The following is a 19,308-nucleotide window of genomic DNA, read 5'->3' on the forward strand; positions in this document are numbered from 1 at the left end:
TTTATTGCATGTATGTTAAAATGGGGAAGAGTTTTGATCACACAGTTGTGGTTCCCATCTTGACTTTTTTTTAACCACCTCACCACCCCTCCCCCCATAGATATCCTTGTGCTCCCTTTTCTTTGTGACTTAGTGACCTAGTATATAAAAAGGAGGTTCAGTGAAAATAAGGAGTTTGTTTCATAATCATAGAGTATTATTTAAAGAGTTAAATAGACATCACTAGCCTGATATTCATGTAGGCGTATCATTCTCTGGCCCCATCAGACTTGGGAGCTATTGTGGGACATTCTAGTGATGGATTAAGAAGTATCAGCCGAACATGGCAGCTTCTTCTAAGGATGCAGGTATGGCAGAGTATTGAGTATATACTTGTCTGTGGTACTAAATAAGCAGTGCACAGTAAAAGTGCTAAGATGAGGTGGTTTCATTGCTCAATGGATTATTTGTCCCGCAGAAAAAATATGGCATTAAAGAAGAAGCTCTAAAAAGAAGTGCACTCATCAATGATAAGAGATTTCATTCCAAAGGAAGTTATTCTGGATCATCTCATTTCTAATTCATATGCCAACTTCTTAACGCTCAAGAATTGACAACCCAATGAGATAATCTAGCCTTGCCTTCAATATCATTGAGCCCAAATCATAATAGGTTCTACAATGGAAGTCAGCCAGGAAGAAGGAGGGAGCAAGCATTCAGACTGAAGGGGCCATTTAGGATGCAAGAGTGAGAAGCAAGCTATGAGTCTCTAGATCAGTGGTTCTCAACCTTTTTAATGCCGCGACCCCAACCGGTTGTAAGTCGAGGACTAAACCGGTCGTAAGTCGAGGACTAAACCGGTCGTAAGTCGAGGACTAAACCAGTCGTAAGTCGAGGACTAAACCGGTCGTAAGTTGAGGACTACCCAACCGGTCGTAAGTCGAGGACTTTCCCTGTCCGGGAGCGCCACGCATGCATGGTTCTGCCCCCTGCGCCGGCCGAGGCGTAGCTGGCAAGCGGCAGAGACGGAGCAGGCCGACCACCAGCTGGCCCAGCCCAAGGGAGGTAAGGCACCCGCCGGAAAAGGGGAAAAAAATGGCGGACAAAAAAAATGGCGGACAGCCTTGCTTGGCGACCCCCATGAAATGGTCGATCGACCCCAAATGGGGTCCCAACCCACAGGTTGAGAACCACTGCTCTAGATCAACCACTGCCAACTTTTCCAGGTGTTGGTTGCAAAGCAGTATCACCCAGACACTCCCATCATGTGAGCCTACTAAAATCTTCTATGTCATCACTGAACTGTCATAGGATTTCTGCCATTTCAACCTTGCTTAACAAATTTAATTTAGCCTTGGAAGAGAATGAAACAAGAGGGAAAACACAACTTTAATGCCAGTAGAATTTAGGGAAGCTTAAGGCAACATCAAATGAATACGCAAAACCCCATTTCTCTACCTGAGCCTGCCCAACATCTTCAATCATGCTGGGAGAAGCAATTGGTCTCTTCCATTTTGGGGAGATGAGGAGGGGAGCAAAGCCTGAAGGCAATTTTTCTCTGTAATGGGGATAGTCCTCTGGAATAGCCTCCCCCAGGAGGTTCAGTTGGCTCCAATACTACCCATTAAAAAAAAAAAAAAAGCTGAAGATGCAGATTTTCTGGAGGACATTTGGGTGCTGACATCCAACTTGGCACCATTATTTAGGATATGAATTTAGCGTATCTTTTATTATTTGTGATTCATCTGTCATCTTTTTTGTGCTTGGGCTTTGCTTAGTCCAGTGGTTCTCAACCTTTTTAATGTCGCAACCCCCAACCGGTCGTAAGTCGAGGACTAAACCGGTTGTAAGTCGAGGACTAAACCGGTCGTAAGTCGAGGACTAAACCGGTCGTAAGTCGAGGACTACCCAACCGGTCGTAAGTCGAGGACTTTCCCTGCCCAGGAGCGCCGCGCATGCGTGGTTCCGCCCCCTGCGCCAGCCGAGGCGTAGCTGGCAAGCGGCAGAGACGGAGCAGGCCGACCACCAGCTGGCCCAGCCCAAGGGAGGTAAGGCACCCGCCAGAAAAGGGGAAAAAATGGCGGACAAAAAAATGGCGGACAGCCTTGCTTGGTGACCCCCGTGAAATGGTCGATCGACCCCAAATGGGGTCGCGACCCATAGGTTGAGAACTGCTGGCTTAGTCCAACATGGGTAAAGAGATGATTCTTCAAATATCAGATACCCAAGTCTTTTAGAGTTTGGGCTATACATGCCAAACAACTTGAAAAGACCCCATCTGCCTCAATCATTACTTAAGCTACTGGTTTCCATAACTGAGATAACATGAAAGTCTTTTTTTTCCTCTAATTATAATATCATGGGGAAAAAATAAAACATGACAGTTTTTAAGTCTACTCACTTAGAAAGCAACTGATTCATACAAGGAGGTAAAACTATCGATTTCTGGCCTTTGAACAGGAAAAACAAATCATTAGCAAATTGCCCAAGAGCAGATTTTTTTTTTTTTTAATACTGTAATGCTCAATCAATGTGGTTGTAGGAGGTGACCATATTAAAAAACAAAGAAAGAAAAAAGTTGTGGTCAGAGGGCACCAGAGCTGGGATGTAAACTGTTCTGCTGCTAGCAGTTGCAGCTTGATCTCTCAGTAGAATTGACAAGGTGAACTGCAGTGTCCTTATTTTACAAAACCAAATGGAGGATGAAATATTTCAAGATGATCTTCGCACTAATAAAAGTAAATATTTTTTTTTCCTTCTTGGCAATCAGTAATCAACAGCTAAAGAGTCAGATTTCATTTGAAATTGAGATTTAAAATTTACATTTTTAAATTTGTAATCATAGAGTTGGTGTACGTAAGTAGTGTTTATCATATTTTCCGGAGGCAGACCTCTATTTGAAAAGAGGCTGGAGGACAATCCTCTATTGCAGCTCTTCTTTCATTTTCTTTCGTAATGTATAAAGGGCCAAAATTAAAGATTCAGAAAATAAAACCGATTTAAAATGTTTCTAATTATGCATGTTGAGTTGTAATGCAGTTAGAGAGCAGACATCTTAAGGAGTTCTAAGCCAATTGCTACCCTGATTTGGTTGCTCTGAAGACATACTTTCATTGGTGGGTTGTTCTGTTGATATATTGAGTGGGTTAATGGGCTTTCCTCATTTCCATCATGTGCATATGTGGATTTTCAGCTAGAATAGTAGAGTTTCCAAATCCAAGAATCTCTCCTGCACACATATTTTTGCGTGTGTGCATGTGCCTTCAAGTCCTCTTTGACCACCTAGACTACACTACTCCCTGAAATTTTGGAAGAAAATTTTCAAAAGTGGCTTTCCCTTGCCATCTTCCTATGGCTGAGAGACAGTGATTGGCCTAAGGTCACCCAGCTGGCTTTGTACCTAACATGGGTTCAGGATTTACAATTTCCAGGCTTCTAGCCTGGTGACTTAGCCTATAAACCAAATGGTTAGGTTAAGAGCCCCATAGTAACTTTTAGTGCTGAACTGTGCCCCTAACAAAAATTGGTTAAATTAGAACACATGCATGACAGATTAGTATGTTTACCCTTTGAGATGTGGGAATATATTTACTGCATAGTTAAACTAAGATACAGCTCTTAGTGCAGTGATGTTTTTCTTTGTAACTATTTTGTTTTTATTTAGCTTATTAAGTTTATATTACTTGTCTGTTATATTCTCTGAGGAGCTGCAAATAAAGGCAACAAAACAAAACTTTTACAATTTTTCAAACTTCATTTGAGAGAAAGCTACCACTCGGGAACAGAACAAGCAATCCCTTTGCTACTTGTTGCTTCACAAACTCATACAAATAGAGACACACAAGGAGGTTTCTTTTTCTTAATATGGTAACTTATTTTATAGCATACCAACTGTTCTCTGGTTCATCTAGTTATTTCCTATAGTGCTCAAATAGAAACAGCTCTGGGACTTCCGGTTTGCCATCGCAGTGCTGCGGAATTCGACCCGCTGGGGGACCCTGGGAAGGGTCGAAAGTCACCCTGTAGGGGCGATGAGCAAGGAGGGGACCCCCGCTTGATCGCAGGAGGGTGGCAGCCCTTCCACTTGATCCAGGGCAGCCCTTCAAACTGGCGGGGGAAAGACCGGCCATAGCAATATGGCTCATCACTAAGCTGCTGACAGCCGAACTCAAAATGACTATCAAGCACCTTTAAAGCAACACAGATGAAACTGGGTGAGATCTGATCTTCTAAGACTTTAAATACCTTTTCCTGTAAAAGCTGCCCAGAGTATTTTTCCCCCTGTGAGGAGAGAGGGAAGGGAATTTCTACCCCACCCTCTAAGAACAGCAGCGACTGACTATTCAGGGGAAACAGAGCAACTATAAGAACAATTTTAATCTAATTGGATACATATGCTTTTGAAATTTGGGGACTAAAAGTTTTCCTATTTTTACTGGAGACGTTTGTTTTTATCTAAAAAGAAAAGAAATAAACCTTGAAAAACTATTATAAAAACTTTGAACTCAAAAAGTGTTAAATGGCATTGGTGACATCTTGTGGTGAAGTATGGTATTACAACTTGTTATTTCCTAAAAGAGACTTGGCTTGAAGCCCAGACTCTAGAAAAAACTCTTTTGACCTTGACAGATACCACCTGTGAAAAACTCAGCTGTAAAGAAGGAACTTCAGGGTGGCATATCTGGCCTGTTTGAACTATGAAGATAAACCTTTACTGATTTTCAGAGTTATATGTGGGGAATTGCTTTCCTATTTCTTTACATGAGAAACATCTGTTATTACACGAGATGATGGAATACTTTGGACTATAAATTCTTACTTGGCAAACAATTTCCACTATAAAGACTACTTATAACACATGAAATAGATGTCTCGTACTACTTATAAAAAACAAAAAACTATTTTTAACATTTGATTTTAAAGTCTTCAACTTAACACATTATCAAGAGAATATGGATGAAGATCAGGAAAAAATCCTTTCTATGTTGAAATCAATATACGAAACCATTCTTTCAGCTTGTGACACAATAAGATGCAACATAAAGGAACAAGATACCAGCTTAGATATGTAAACCCAGATCTTGACTACAACCAAAGAACTAACAATGCAGAAAATAACAGGAAAAGTGGAAAACTAAATACTGAGGACCCAATTGACCAACAGATCCAGCCAATGGAAAAATCAGAAAAGGGAGTGACAACATTGAAAATGGAAAAGTCTTTTTACATAAATCAGAAGAAATTTGAGAAAAAGGAAGAAGAACAGATTGAATGGAAGGTAAACCTATCAGGACAACTGTGGGAAATTGGATTAATAGGGAGGTGATCTAATGAATACAAATGGCTAGTTCTTCCAAAAAAAAAAAAAACTGTAGCCAAATGGTCTTTCTTATTTCAAATAATATATATAATAATAGAGGGAGAACTGTTTGAAGATTCAAAACCTTCAAAAATGGAAGGTTAGTTGGCAAAGGAAGAAAGCCAGAGTAAGGCTGAAAGAAACTAGGGTTTTGATTTATTAGAGGGGATTTCATATTACTGGTTAGAGGGTTGAATATGGTGGAAAATAGATAATTTTTAGAAAATAAAGTAACATTATAATTGAATAGGCAAGATGTGTAATAAGACTAATAGACTTTTGGTTTAATATGATGGAAAATAGATAACTTTTAGAAAATAGAATAAGATTACATGCAAATAGATAAGATGTGTATTTAGAATATTAGATTTTGTTATGAAAAGGGAAAAAGGTAAAAGTTGAGATAAGGGAAACTTTCATCACCTAAAGCTTGGAAATTATAAATGTCAAATGTTAATTTGAATATTGATGGGAAAAAGCAATAACAGGATATTGATTGTATATAAGGTTTGAATGCAAACACAATTAAGATATGTATAAGCTAAAATTATTGATAAATGTAACAAACATGGTTTTACTTAGTTGATAATAATAATAACTATATTAGCCTAATATGAGATAGTAGATATTAAGGGAAAAAGAGAGGAAATATCTGATGTTGTAACTTGAGATTTGTGCTAAAGATTTATGTATGTTATTGAATTATTGATTACCCAGTTACCACGTTGCTTTTTAAATGTTTAACTGTAAAATTAGAAAACTAATAAAATATTATATTAAACAAAGTAGAAACAGCTCTGGGAAAATGTTTTGCTCATTGCAATATACAGTTGTTCTCAAGGTCACTTTTTTTTCTTTTTTAATTTTTGAGCCCTTGTGTTAGTGTTGACTCCTGGCAACAGTCTGGACAAGACTCTGAAGTTTTCTTGGACATATTTTTTGGAAATGCAAGATTATTTCCAAGAGTTACAAGAGTTCATTTAGTGACCATTAGAAGTTACAACAGCATTGAAAAAAGTGACATTTTTTTTACACATACGACCATTGCCGCGTCCTCACAATCATGTGATCAAAATTCAGATGCTTGGCAACTGACTCATATTTATAATGTTTGTGGTGTCCCCGAGGTCATGTGGATATCTTTTGTAACCTTCTGATAAGCAAAATCAATGGGGAGGACAGGTTCACTTAATAACTGTGTTACTAACTTAACAAGTCCAATGATTCACTTAACAACCATGGCAAGAAAGATCGTAAAATGGGGCAACATTAACAATTGTCTTGCTTAGCAACAGAAATTTTGGGCTCAATTGTGATCACAAGTCAAGGACTACCTGTAGTTTGCCCTTGACTGACCTTGGCCCAAAGTCACTCAGTTAGCTTTGTGCTTAAGGTGGGACTAGAACTCACAGTCTCCCCATTTCTGGGCTGGTGCCTTAACCACCAGACCATACTGGCTCTCCTCACAATTCTTTGAGCACCCTATAATATCATTTACAAATAATGGCAGTCCTCATCTCACCAATCAATAAAGATCAGGGGAATAAAATGTAACCGCAGCCAGTATTTCGAGAAAATGAACAGTAAGTACTTCATGATGTCCTGCAAGCTCAGCCAACAGATGATCAAGCTTTGCAATGTTGGCTCAGCTCATACTATGGGCATTCAACAAGAATAAAAATCCATACAGGATTTCACTGATTAAAAGATAACTTTCTTTCTGGGTTCCTAACAGCAATGCAACAAATGTCCTGCTATTTCTTTCATCCTTCTCTCTCTCTCTCTGTCTCTCTTTTTTTTAAAGAAAGGAATTGCCTTTTCTACACGCAGAGATCTGACTTCCATATCTATGTTCTGCTGGCAGTCTCTTTCCTCCTAACAGTTATTTTCTACATTGCAGTTCTTTCCAAAGGTACGTATTTCATAATTTTGTTCTTTATTGAGTAATCCTTGGCTTGGATTCTTTCAGCAGGGTGGAGAGGTATATGCTCTTATTAGTTACAGAGTAATCTTAAACTTTACAGAAGCAGTGCCAAGTCAAAGACCCCATAAAGCTTTGTACACTACAGCCAGCATTTGCTGCTCCTTCTGCATATCATCATTTTTGAGCTGATGTGGCAGAAAGCCAAAAGAGTTGAGAATCCAAGGAATCCAATTTACACTGAATCATGTTCCATTTTTAGGCTTTCTGAGATGATAACCCTTAGGATCCTGAAGTGAGACAGTTCCTTTGAGAAAGTGGATGAGATTCCTAAGTCCTGACAAACCTCATGCAGCCTGCACAAAAAGAGTTTTCTAAGGGAGGATCCACCCATGTGAGGCTGTCTAGTTTCTGGACAACCAACAGGTTGAGACTGAAATAAGAACTGGCTCACCTGGAAAACAAGCAAATTGGAGAAGGGTGATATACACTGACTAGCCAAATGACAGAGTTTTGAGGAGGAACTTTTTCTAGCTATTTAACCAGGGATTATATTCTGCCTCTATTTCCTTCCTGTTAACATCATGACTGGGTAAATTGCAATTAATTTGTGAGCAGATTGAAAACACTAGAGCAGGCATGTCCAACCTGTGGGCCACAGGCCACATGCAACCCTGGAGAACTGAAAATGTGGCCCCACAAGACCATAAACTTTTAACATTACGATTTGATATTATGTTATTATATATATATGCCATTAAAATAATATATATTTTATATGATGCCCAAGACAATTCCTTTTTATTCAGTGTGGCCCAGGCAAGCCAAAAGGTTGGACACCCATGCCCTGGAGCAACTAAAAATATCAGAGCTGCCGTAGCTGTAACTCAATAATGGAGAATATGGTTCACATGGATCAGTTCCCAGATCCTTAGCATCTCCATGTGAAGTCTGAGGGGGGGGGATCAAAATCTGAAATTTTGTTACTATTTCTGGTAGCTCTTAACAGACTTTTGCAAATTAGGACTGAATGATTTTATAATTTAATTTTTTTATAAAATTATAAATTATTTTAATTTGATTTTATAATTATTGATGAGATATGGAAAGAAGATTGTTTTTACTAAAATATTAGTGAAGGTGTTACATTTACTGAAGTTGTTTATATCTGTCTGGAGGGAGGGGGAGTAATCTTTATATTTATATACCTGTATTTCCCCAAAAATAAGACCAAATCTTATATTAATTTTTGGTCCAAAAGACACATTAAGGCTTATTTTCTGCTTAGGTCTTATTTTGCGGGAAATATGGTACTAAATGTGTTTGTCTGGCTGACAATCTTAACTGGGGCTTATTTTGGGAGTAGGGTTTATACACACACATACATACATGTATATGTGTGTGTGTAATTTTTTCTATCTCTTCTCTTTTTTTCTTTATTTTTTATATTTTTTAAATGATTTTTTTTAGTTTGAATTAGTCTTTTTTCTTGTATTGTAGACTTTAATAAAATCATTATTTAAAAATGAAATGCTGGAGAACTCCCAACTTTTAGTACTGATAGCACTGAACTAGCAACCTAACTGGGTGGTATGTACTGTATGTACTCTTTGACTAGTCTCTTGAGAACTTAAATGCAGTATTTATCTTTAAGTCATTTTTTTCTTAGGCAAAAACCATTTTTCTTCTTTTTACTGAAGCAAAAATTCTATTACAGATTAAAATAGATAAAAATGGTAGCAAACGATTACACAGTTAATTTAGCACAGCACAGCTTTCACACAATCACGTACCAAGAATATTTCTATATTAAGGCTTGTAAAAATTGCTTAACATCCCAACTAAGATGAATCAGAACTGCCTATTTCAGATAACTTCAACATGAGTTTCCCTTTTCCTAAGTTTATATTTACTGAATTATTCGTCTATTTACACACACCTGAGATAACACCATCTTCTTTCCCCAAACAGAGAATAGCCTTGTGTCAAACCTCTTTATCAATGTATATTTTTCTGAGAGAGGAATTCATAAGTAGACATGCTCCCAAATACCCATGTTTTCTTTGAAACGACTTTTCTGTCACTTTGCAGAAGTCTGCTTATTTAATGAATTTATGACTGTAACACCCCTTATTTTAATAGTATTTCCTAGCTCTAAGCATTACTGATAAAGGTTTCTTTAGATACCAAACTCAGAATTAGGACCTGCAATGTAAAGATCTCTTCTGTCTCCAATAGTTGATGCTTCGTTCTCTCAGAATTATTTATTATTTATCAATAAAATTTGTATAGCTGCCAGTTCACAAATGCGACTCCAGGTGTTCAGCAATAGAAAAACAAGCATTAAAAACAAGAAAGATAAAAAGTATAAAAAAACCAACTTAAAAAATAAATATTATAAAAACAAATATTGAAGCTCTAGGCCAGGGGTAGGCAAAGAGAGAATAAGCATGGGCATTAACAATGGAGTCATCTGAGCATATCTCCCGTTCTCTGGGAACCCCAGCTCTGATTACATATCCAGGTCTTGCAGGACTTCTGGAATATCAAAATGGATGAACCCAATCTAATTTCAGAGGGAAGAATGTTCCATAAGGTGGATGCCATAGCAGAGAAAGCATGTTTCCTGGGACCCACCAAATGTAGATCTCTAGTTGATGGTATTTGCAGCATGCTGTCTCTGCCAGATCTAACGGGCAGGCTGATGTAATTGGGGAAAGGCAGTCCCCCAAATAGCCTGATCCTCACTTCAGAGACAGTTCACCAGGCCTATAAGATCCAGCTGTTGCTTTTAATTTTCTGCAATATAACTTTCCTCATCCAGGCCTTGATGGTGGTTTGTAACACTAAAAACTGAAGGGGGGAAGTAGAAGCAAGTGCCTGTCTCACAAAAATGCCTACCTGGAAATTAAGACTGGCATCAGCCATGTTCTCCAGGTAGGGGAGAGGAAGGGGTGGCAGTTGTTGTTCAGGGGGCTCTGCAAGTTGCTAGAACCTGAGATGAAATCTTGTTTTTGAGCCTGGGCAGTCACATGCCCTGGAGTAAAATTCTCTTGTTGCCCATCTCTGGGGTTAATGTAATTTTCCTCTGATGTCTAAGAGTCTGGGCACAGTCGGCTTATGTGTACTTCTTTGATGTCACAATTTCTAGGATCAATTACTTGTTGATGGAATCACCTTTCACTCCTCCAGCCAGAATGGTTATGCCATTGATTCCATCAAAGGCCCCTTCAGACCTGACTGCTGGTTATCTGCCAGTTCCACCTAGCTCCACCAAATGGGCTCTGCTATTGACAGGAGATCCATTGCATTGGTTGGAATGAGCTGTCAATCTGCTATGTCCAGGCTGCTCCTCATCTTGGAATGCTTCTAATAAATAGCCTGTGCATCTATGCAGAATTCTGCACTGTGGTCTTGTTGCCCAGCATCTTGAATTCCTACAAAGTTAACAATTGCAAACTGTAGGAAATGTGAGGGCTCATAAGTCCTGCATACTTGAAAGTGTGGACTGGGTCCATTCAGCATTCTAAGACATATACAGGAGCCCTGGTGGCACAGTGGTTAGAGTGCAGTATTGCAGGCTAACTCTGCCCACAGCCAGGAGTTTGATCCTGATGGGGCCCAAGCTTGACTCAGCCTTCAGTCCTTCCGAGATTGGTAAAATGAGGACCATTATGTTAAGGGCAAATGCTGACATTGTAAACAGCCCAGAGAGTACTGTAAAGCACTATGGAGGGGGTGTAAATAAGTCTAAGTGCTATTGCTATTGCTATTGTAGTTTACAAATCCCAATAGCTAGGAACTTGCACACTCCTAAACCATTATAAGCTAGATGAGTCAACCCAGCTGGCAGAAGTTAACGCTTTATTATCAGTTTTAGAATATGAAAAGTTACTGATTCTAAATGCTGACCTTCCCTCCCTTTGTTGTATTTTTTCAGTCACAACTCTTTCATCAGAAATGGACAAACTAAGTAACTTTAGGCACTTTATACAACCAAAAAATGCCCTTGATGACGCATGTAAGTCTTGATGGTAACCCTTTCTTGTTATCTTCCTAGAGTTCCCAGCTATAAAACAACAGCATTGTTTCACTAAATTTTCAGCTCTCTAAATAATCACAGCTGTAAGATTCCTTTTTTATTGTTTTCTGTATTTATTACCTCTGTTGCTTAGTAGCTCTATTTCACAGAAGGAAAAAGAGAATATACTGGTGGATACTGGAAGGGCCATGGCTAACTCCTAGAACTAGGTGGAAGGGGTCTTCTGTCCTTTACACTTTTCTCCTTTATAAGAAATGCTGCAAAGTTGGAGAGCAGACTGGTTCTCTGAAGGTTTAGGCAAAACCTTCACTGAACCTTTGTCATCGTAGTTGCTTCATCTGCACTGGGCACTTTTTAATCCCTACCTAACAGGAAAAAAATGGAGTTAGAACTGTAACTTTAAAAAAAAGATAATACATATTCTTCCCCATTAGCCAAGGACTTCAATTGGGACAGTGATGATAAAGTTTTCAGAGTTTTCAAGACAGTAAACTTTAATAGGTTTGTTTTCCATGAGTCTGTTGTTGTTATTGTTGTTTTTTTAAAAAAGCCACTAATTCACAGTCCACCCAATGCAAATCAGCAAATGGAGAATGAACAATAATGTTGACTTTAGTTCTCGTGAGCCAAATTGCACACCTTGATTACTATGAAAAGGCACCTTGGGTCTCGATCTAAACCTTGTGCTGTTTTCTGCCAAAGTCCTGGCCCACAAAGTTAAACTCTCTCCATCAGGATGCTATTTGTCAAAACATCAGGGAGAGAGTTAAATTTTCCATAGAGAAGGATTTTTCATAGGAAAGTGACACACAGTCCAAGATTTGAGACAGAGGTATGATTCTGTGTGTTTTTTTTCCTCCTTAGGAAATAAATTAATCAGATTAAATATGCTTAAAATGTTTATTTAATAAAAATGGTTTTGGCCATCAGCCACAGGGACCCTGGGAGTCATTAACCACTTATCATCTTTCACATCTATTCCATACCTATAAGATTGAACCATTGTTGATAGTAATTAAAAATTAAAGAATCATTCCAGAAGATGACATGAGATGTCTGTGGCTTACTTTCAAAGAGATTTTCTCTCATTTTATGAAATTAATCAATGCTTCCTTTCAATGCAGTGCCAGGCAGCCACCTAGTGGATTAAATAAACTTGGCTTGTTTCTGCTTAGTTGGCAATTTGAGATTTCAGCTTGTGGCATGTTAGGAATTTATTTTGCGATGACTTTCAGAATCTAGCAGCCAAATAAAAAACTTAGCAAGTCAGATGTCTCCAGATCTTTCATTGCTTGACAAGATCCCAAGCGTGAATCCAAAAGTGCATAGGTTATACTTCCTTAATTTCCCCCACTTCAATTTATACATATTCTATCTTTCTGCCCCAAAAGTTTCAGATTGGTTCTGGTATTACGTGCTTGGTAGGTTGGATCTGCCAAAGGAAAACCTGGAATTCTGACTCAAAAATGGAGATGAAAATTGCAATTAACCAAAAGTCATGGAGATTGTATGTTAAACAAATCAGGATTCCAGTTTGAATTAACACTCTCTTTTTTTTAACCAGTGTTCCCTTGTGGCCCTAATCACACACAGTGGCAGTACTTTGATGGGAAATGTTATTTCTTCTCTCTGAGGAAGGGTACCTGGAGATGGGCCAACGATCAATGCAGGGACAATCGTGCACATCTGGTTGTCATCGATGATATGGCCGAACAGGTAGAAAGAGGGGACTGTGGTTGCTTCCTTGGAGAGCAGACAGATCTCATAAGTATGAGATATGGAGAATATGAAAGGTCAAGTAGCTTGCTACGTTCAGAGGGACTCTTCTCTGCCATGTCTACATGCAAGGTGGATTCAGACTAGGGAGACACAAGCATAAATCCCCACCCAGCCATGAATCTTAGGAAGTTGTTTTGATTCAAATGTATTTTCTCAACCTAATCTATCTTCCTGCAAGAATAAAATGAAATGAGGGGGGGGGGGAGAGAGAGAGAGAGAGAGAGAGAGAGAGAGAGAGAGAGAGAAAGCAAAATAATTGTATCTACCATCTTGAGTTTCTAGCAGAAAAAATGGCAAGCAAATGTTATGGTAAACAAATGGAATAAATAAGACAAAATTAGTGGCAGCCAGAATATCCTTGTGAGACATATGACTCAAGGGATCTACGGATGGATGAGTGGGCACTTAAAAGCTTACAAAACTCATGGCACCAAATCGCATTCATATTTTTATAAAGGCTAAAGGTTGCATGGATGGGCAAACTTTTTGCTCCAAGGGGATACATGACATTTGTCAGTAATGTGCATCAGTCATGCATGTGGTCAGAGCTGTCCTCTCAGTCATCCAAGTCATGGTTATCCCAAACATGCTTTCCAAAAGGCAACTGGACTTTTCTTTTCTTTTTTCCTTGAGGACATTTCACTTCTCATCCAACAAGCTGAAGAACTGAATAACAGATTAACAGAATAACAGAGTCAGAAGGAACCTTGAAGGTCTTCTAGCCCACCTCCCTGCTCAAACAGGAAACTCTACCACTTCAGACAAATGGTTGTCCAATCTCTTCTTAAAAACTTCCACTGTTGGAGCACTCATTAATTGTTCTCACTGTCAGGAAATTTCCCCTTAGTTCTAGGTTTCTTCTCACTTTGATAAATTTCCATGCATTGCTTCTTGTTTTGCCTTCAGATGTTTTGGAGAATAGATTAACCCCGTCTTCTTTGTGGCAGCCCTTAGATATTGGAACACTGCTATCATGCTATCATCATGCTATATCATGCTATCATACTATCACTGAAGAAGCTTCTTGGATGAGAAGCAACACGTTTTCAAGGGGGAAAAAATCAGTTGCCTTTTGGAAAGCACCTTTAGTTCAGAACTGTCATCTCCCTTTTCTCCTACCTTAAATTAAAATCCCAAATCTTTTTCTCAAATTACACATAACACAATTTGAAAAATAGTACCGTTTCCTTAGTCACCCATAAGCTCTCACTTACATGTGTTCAGAGTAAATAGGCTGAAATCTGGGACTGGATGATTAATTGTCCATGCATGCCTTCCTTAGTATCCTCCAAGCTTATTCCATAACTTAGTCAGGCTAGTGGGAGAGTTATTTTCATGGAAGAGATGGAATTTTTGCCCACCATCCTTTCTGCAAAACTGTAATCAGACAGAACTATCTGTACAAGGAACGTGGCACTTAAAAATGATTATTCTTAGGTGCCATCCTCCTCAAGGAAACACTGCTCTCCTCACTGGCTCAATCAGTTTGGTTTACTGGAGGGGAGGGGGAGGAGGGAGAGAGAGATTTGGCTCTTGAGCTATATTAAAGAACTCTGTGTTGCATGTGGCCCTCATAACACATGTTGCTCACATGCAGCCTAATAGATTTCTAAGCAGCCGTATGACTCGAGTGACAAATTATGTAAAATATAATTTATTTAACTTATTTATTTGATTATATCAGACAGGATTGTATGGATTTGCATAGTAAAATTACTAATAAGGTCTAGTTTTCAAACCAGGGGCTAGACTCATATAGCAGGCTAAGCCAAAACCAAATAAAACACATCTTAACACCATACATGAATTCAGTCAAACATTTCTACAGCTCATCTTGACACCATACCACTCCCCAGTCTCTCATTAACATGTCTTAAACTGGACATGTGTTAGGCCAGGGGTAGGCAACCTTGGCTCTTTTAGGACTCGTGGACTTCAACTCCCAGAATTCCTGAGCCAGGCTGGCTCAGGAATTCTGGGAGTTGAAGTCCACGAGTCCTAAAAGAGCCAAGGTTGCCTACCCCTGCGCTAGGCCTTCACTCCTCCAGCTTCAAAACACAGAGAACAGGGACTGAACGTTGTAGGTTTTTCTTTAGTTGACCAATAAGAAAGTACAAAAAAATATTATTCAAACATGACCTGTCACAAGATATTGCAGTTTGTGGAGTTTTAAAATCCCTTCACATCATTCCCACTTCATGCAACAAATGAAATACATTGCTAGCAGGCCTTCATCCAGGTTTTTACGATATAAAGCATGCATTTCTTGGAGAGAAAAAAAAACACCTGAGCATTTATGGTAAGGGAAAAGATGCCATCCCTCTGCTGTACTTAAAAGCCCCTTACTAGCTGTGAAAGTGAAAGAAATGCTGGCCCTTTTGCATTTAGGAACTGTCAGAATAATAATTTGGGGTTCCAACTCAAGCCGGGGCTGCGCAAGAATAAATAAAAATGAGATCCAGACAGCTGGGAGGAAAGAAGAAATATTTATTCCTAAAAGCAAAACAGTTTGTACTTAGGGGCAGCTGCAGAGAAATGGGGCACAGTGACCCGATTAAATAGGGGAGATTGTGGAAGTGTCTACATTCTGATTCTAGGGTGATGCTTGAGGGGCGTGTGTGTGTGTATAGGTATGTTTATTCTTGTGCACATGCAGTTCCACTGGGAGATCTAATTTAATTAACTCTGTGTTTAAAGACCTTATCCTTTGATATGTGGATTAGGTCTGGGTAACTTAGATTGACCTTAGAAACCACGAAAGCTCTTCACATGTGCAGTTGCCTTTGATTGCTTTTGAGCTTCCAGATGAGTCCATTTTAAGAAACTGATCCAGCACAACATGGGCCATTACAATCTAACTATCATCTATCCAAAGCTCTGTATTCTACCCATGCTGGTCTAAGCTAGGCTCACCTATGCATCTCATGAAGTGAACTGAAGCTTTTAAATAAAATGTGTTAGTCAGAAAAGATGCTACCAAATTCCTGATTATTTGCCAACATATAGAGCGGGCAACTAAATTTCATTTTTGATGTATGCCGTTGTGCCCACAGTAAAAAAATGACAATAAAGGTTATCTTATCTTATCTTATCTTATCTTATCTTATCTTATCTTATCTTATCTTATCTTATCTTATCTTATCTTATCTCATCTCATCTCATCTCATCTCATCTCATCTCATCTTACCTTATCAAATGCTCTCCTCCTAGGTCAGGCACGTCAAATTGCTGGCCCGCAGGCCAGATGCATCACGCCGAAACCGCACCCACCCCATTGCCGGCAAGTTTGACATGCCTGTCCTAGGTCAACAAAGTTTCTAGTTAATTCTAGCACAGATGTTTGCTGCTACCAATCACTGCTTGATCTGTACTCGTAGGAGGTGCTTGGCTACTTTCCTTCACAACCAGTGGCAAGCTTGTCTGTCCAATAATCAGCCAAGTCATACTGAAGGCCTTTTGTTTCATTTATTGCAATAAGCAGGGAGAAGCCATCAAGGCTTGGTTCTCTCCAAAGTTCATCATTTCAAATCAACATCTTTATACATTCCCTACCCAGGCCGCCCTCCTCGTTCCCCGTTGGCTGAGGTACTATGAGATTACATTTTCTATGACTGCCTTCTACATATTTCCTACTACTCCCCCAAATATACTAAATCATACATTGCATGTGCATTTAAATGATCAGATAATGTATGCAAGGTGTGCCAAATAATATTCAATAGCATATTGAGCATGATCTGTTGCCTTGTTCTCTAGTTCCTGTTTATTTTATGGACTCTTACAACAATATTCAATTTGGTTAGTTTTCCTGTTATTCAGTTTGGTAAATTTCCTATTTTTGTCTTTTCTGTTTTTCAATTCATTTTGTTTTACCTTTAAGCCAGCTATTTCCTCTTTCAGCTACTTCCTCTTACAGCTAATTCCTCTTACAACTAATTCCTCTTACAATTAATTCCTCTTACAATTTTAAATTTTGAAGACGTTTCATTTACTCCTATCACCCTTTTGATTACAAACAAATCCATGTTTGTGCACCCCGATAACAAAATAGTGGTCGAAGAAGCTGATTTCACATTACCTCAATATTCACACCTTTTTCTGTACTTCTTTATCTTTTTCTTTTGCAGATTTTCGTTCAGACACGAGCCAAGAATGAGCGTTATTGGATAGGACTTACAGATATAGAAATAGAAGGAGAATGGAAATGGGTGGATAGTACTAATTATAGACTCGGCTTCAAGTAAGCACTGAACGTTGAATTTTGTTTGCCTGTCTCCAGATCCTAAGTGTCAAACAGAATGTTTTCCCAAATATAATCTCTCAAAAGCTTCTTTTAAAATAGAATGTGACTAGTAACCATTAGAGTAACCAATAAATTTTAGAGGCAGATGTCTTGAGAAGATCTGCTTGTTACACCAAAATGCAAGAAGAAGAAAGCCAAAATCTAATATTTTGGCCTATATATAGATTCTGTATTTGAAAGCAAAGTGTTCTCACTTCAGTCTTTATCCTAACAAATGTTATTAATCTGAACTCAGAATTGTACCTTGGCTATTCTCCAGTTCTAAATTTTATTACGGAGAACAGATAAGGCAGGAAAAAGGCCCCTGCCCTTTTTAAATTTTAATTTGATTTGATTTACGTTTTGTTAAAAGACGCTCTTGCCAAGATGATTAATCCATGCATTTAATAACTCTCCCCTTCTTTCAAATTACAATTTAGTGATAATTTTTAGAGGTTTCTGGGACTATAACAAAATCTTTTGGGAAAGGGTTTGCATGCAGCTCTAGAGCTTCAGATTATAGTCCTCTTTTCTAAAATATCAAATTGTACATTATTTTAAATATAGAATTAAATCTCTGATCTGTGGTGCTGGAGGCAACTATTATGCATCCCATGAACTGCAAAAATAACAAAGAAGTCCTAGACCAAACTTCACCAAAAATATCACTTGAAGCCAAACATGGGCTGTCATACTCTGGTTATGTCATGAGAGCAACTCACACAAAAAGACAATCATGCTGAGAGTGATCAGCGGAAAAAGGAGAAGGGGCCGTCCTAGTACCTGCTGGCTATACCTGACACTATACCTAGTACCTGCTGGCTATACCTGACACTATAAAGCAGGGGTAGGCAACCTTGACTCTTTTACGACTCGTGGACTTCAACTCCCAGAATTCCTGAGCCAGCTGTGCTGCCTTAGGAATTCTGGGAGTTGAAGTCCATGAGTCGTAAAAGAGCCAAGGTTGCCTACCCCTGCTATAAAGGATGACAGTGGGATAACCATGGCGGATCTGAAGGAGGCGGTGCGAGGCAGAGGGGCATGGAGAGTGCTGATCCATAGAGTGGCCGAGAGTCGGATACAACTGAATGGTTGCCAACGGCAACGATATAGCTGGAACATTCCACTAAAAAAATCTAAACAGTAATTGGTACACCAATCCAGACAGGATCCATGTGAGCAGTTATCTGTTCTTTCTCTGTGGTTTTCTGGCTGAACATTTCCTGCAGAGGTGCTATTAGCCACATGGAGAGGAATTTCGGGGGAACAACAGGTAACACTACTATCCTGGTCAAACGTAGGGACAAAACCACATGATTCTGCCTCTGCAACCGGACACTTTGTCATCGAAAGCTTAGTCTGCATCTCCATTCCCACATCTGTTTTGCTGCTTTTTAACCAACAGCTTGTTACGAGTCATCTGATCATTTCCAAAACGGCAAAGAAAATTTTTTTTTGGCACCTTATAGAATAAAAAAATTCATTACTGTTCAAGCTTTTGTAGACTTTAGGCTTTAGACTTTAGTGGACTATTGTTTAAAATACTATTGTGTTTTTATCTTAGGTACTGGAAGCATGGGGAACCTAATAACGATCACTCAAATGAAGATTGCGCGCATCTCTGGGACAATGGAGAATGGAACGATGTTTACTGCACATACTCATGCTACTATATCTGTGAAAGATATATTCCAATGATCTTCTAAAAGTCCTCACAGCACAGAAGAGCTGAGGGCCTAATTGCCAAATCCTTCAGATTTTACCAGAGATGTCTTATATCTCATTTTTAAAGACATTACTGTTATACCGTATTTTCCGGCGTATAAGACGACTGGGCGTATAAGATGACCCCCGGCTTTTGAGAAGATTTTCAGGGTTTAGAAAGTCGTCTTATACGCCGGAAAATATGGTAAATCCCAAATGATTATTTACTATTACTGCCAATT

General features: G+C 38.9%; 1 protein-coding gene across 1 annotated transcript; it reads left to right on the plus strand.

Annotated features, from left to right (window-relative positions):
• Positions 1-322: 322 nt before the first annotated feature.
• On the plus strand, positions 323-19,068 carry LOC107287242 (hepatic lectin-like). The gene is made up of 5 exons (XM_029284093.1): positions 323-347; positions 7,143-7,250; positions 12,866-13,017; positions 17,208-17,320; positions 18,927-19,068. The coding sequence occupies exons 1-5, from the start codon at positions 323-325 to the stop codon at positions 19,066-19,068; spliced, it is 540 nt and encodes a 179-aa protein (XP_029139926.1).
• The last annotated feature ends 240 nt before the right edge of the window (positions 19,069-19,308 follow it).

This window comes from Protobothrops mucrosquamatus, unplaced genomic scaffold, assembly GCF_001527695.2.
Source record: "Protobothrops mucrosquamatus isolate PMUCROS unplaced genomic scaffold, P.Mucros_1.0 scaffold370, whole genome shotgun sequence".
Classification (NCBI taxonomy): domain Eukaryota; kingdom Metazoa; phylum Chordata; class Lepidosauria; order Squamata; family Viperidae; genus Protobothrops; species Protobothrops mucrosquamatus.

What these genes read in the sequence shown, in the direction of transcription:
- LOC107287242 (XM_029284093.1), top strand. Translation starts at nt 323, where the DNA reads ATGGCAGCTTCTTCTAAGGATGCAG. An exon ending in CATTGCAGTTCTTTCCAAAG is followed by an intron (nt 7,251 to 12,865) that starts GTACGTATTTCA and finishes TTTTTTAACCAG; the next exon opens with TGTTCCCTTGTGGCCCTAAT. An exon ending in AATTATAGACTCGGCTTCAA is followed by an intron (nt 17,321 to 18,926) that starts GTAAGCACTGAA and finishes TTTTTATCTTAG; the next exon opens with GTACTGGAAGCATGGGGAAC.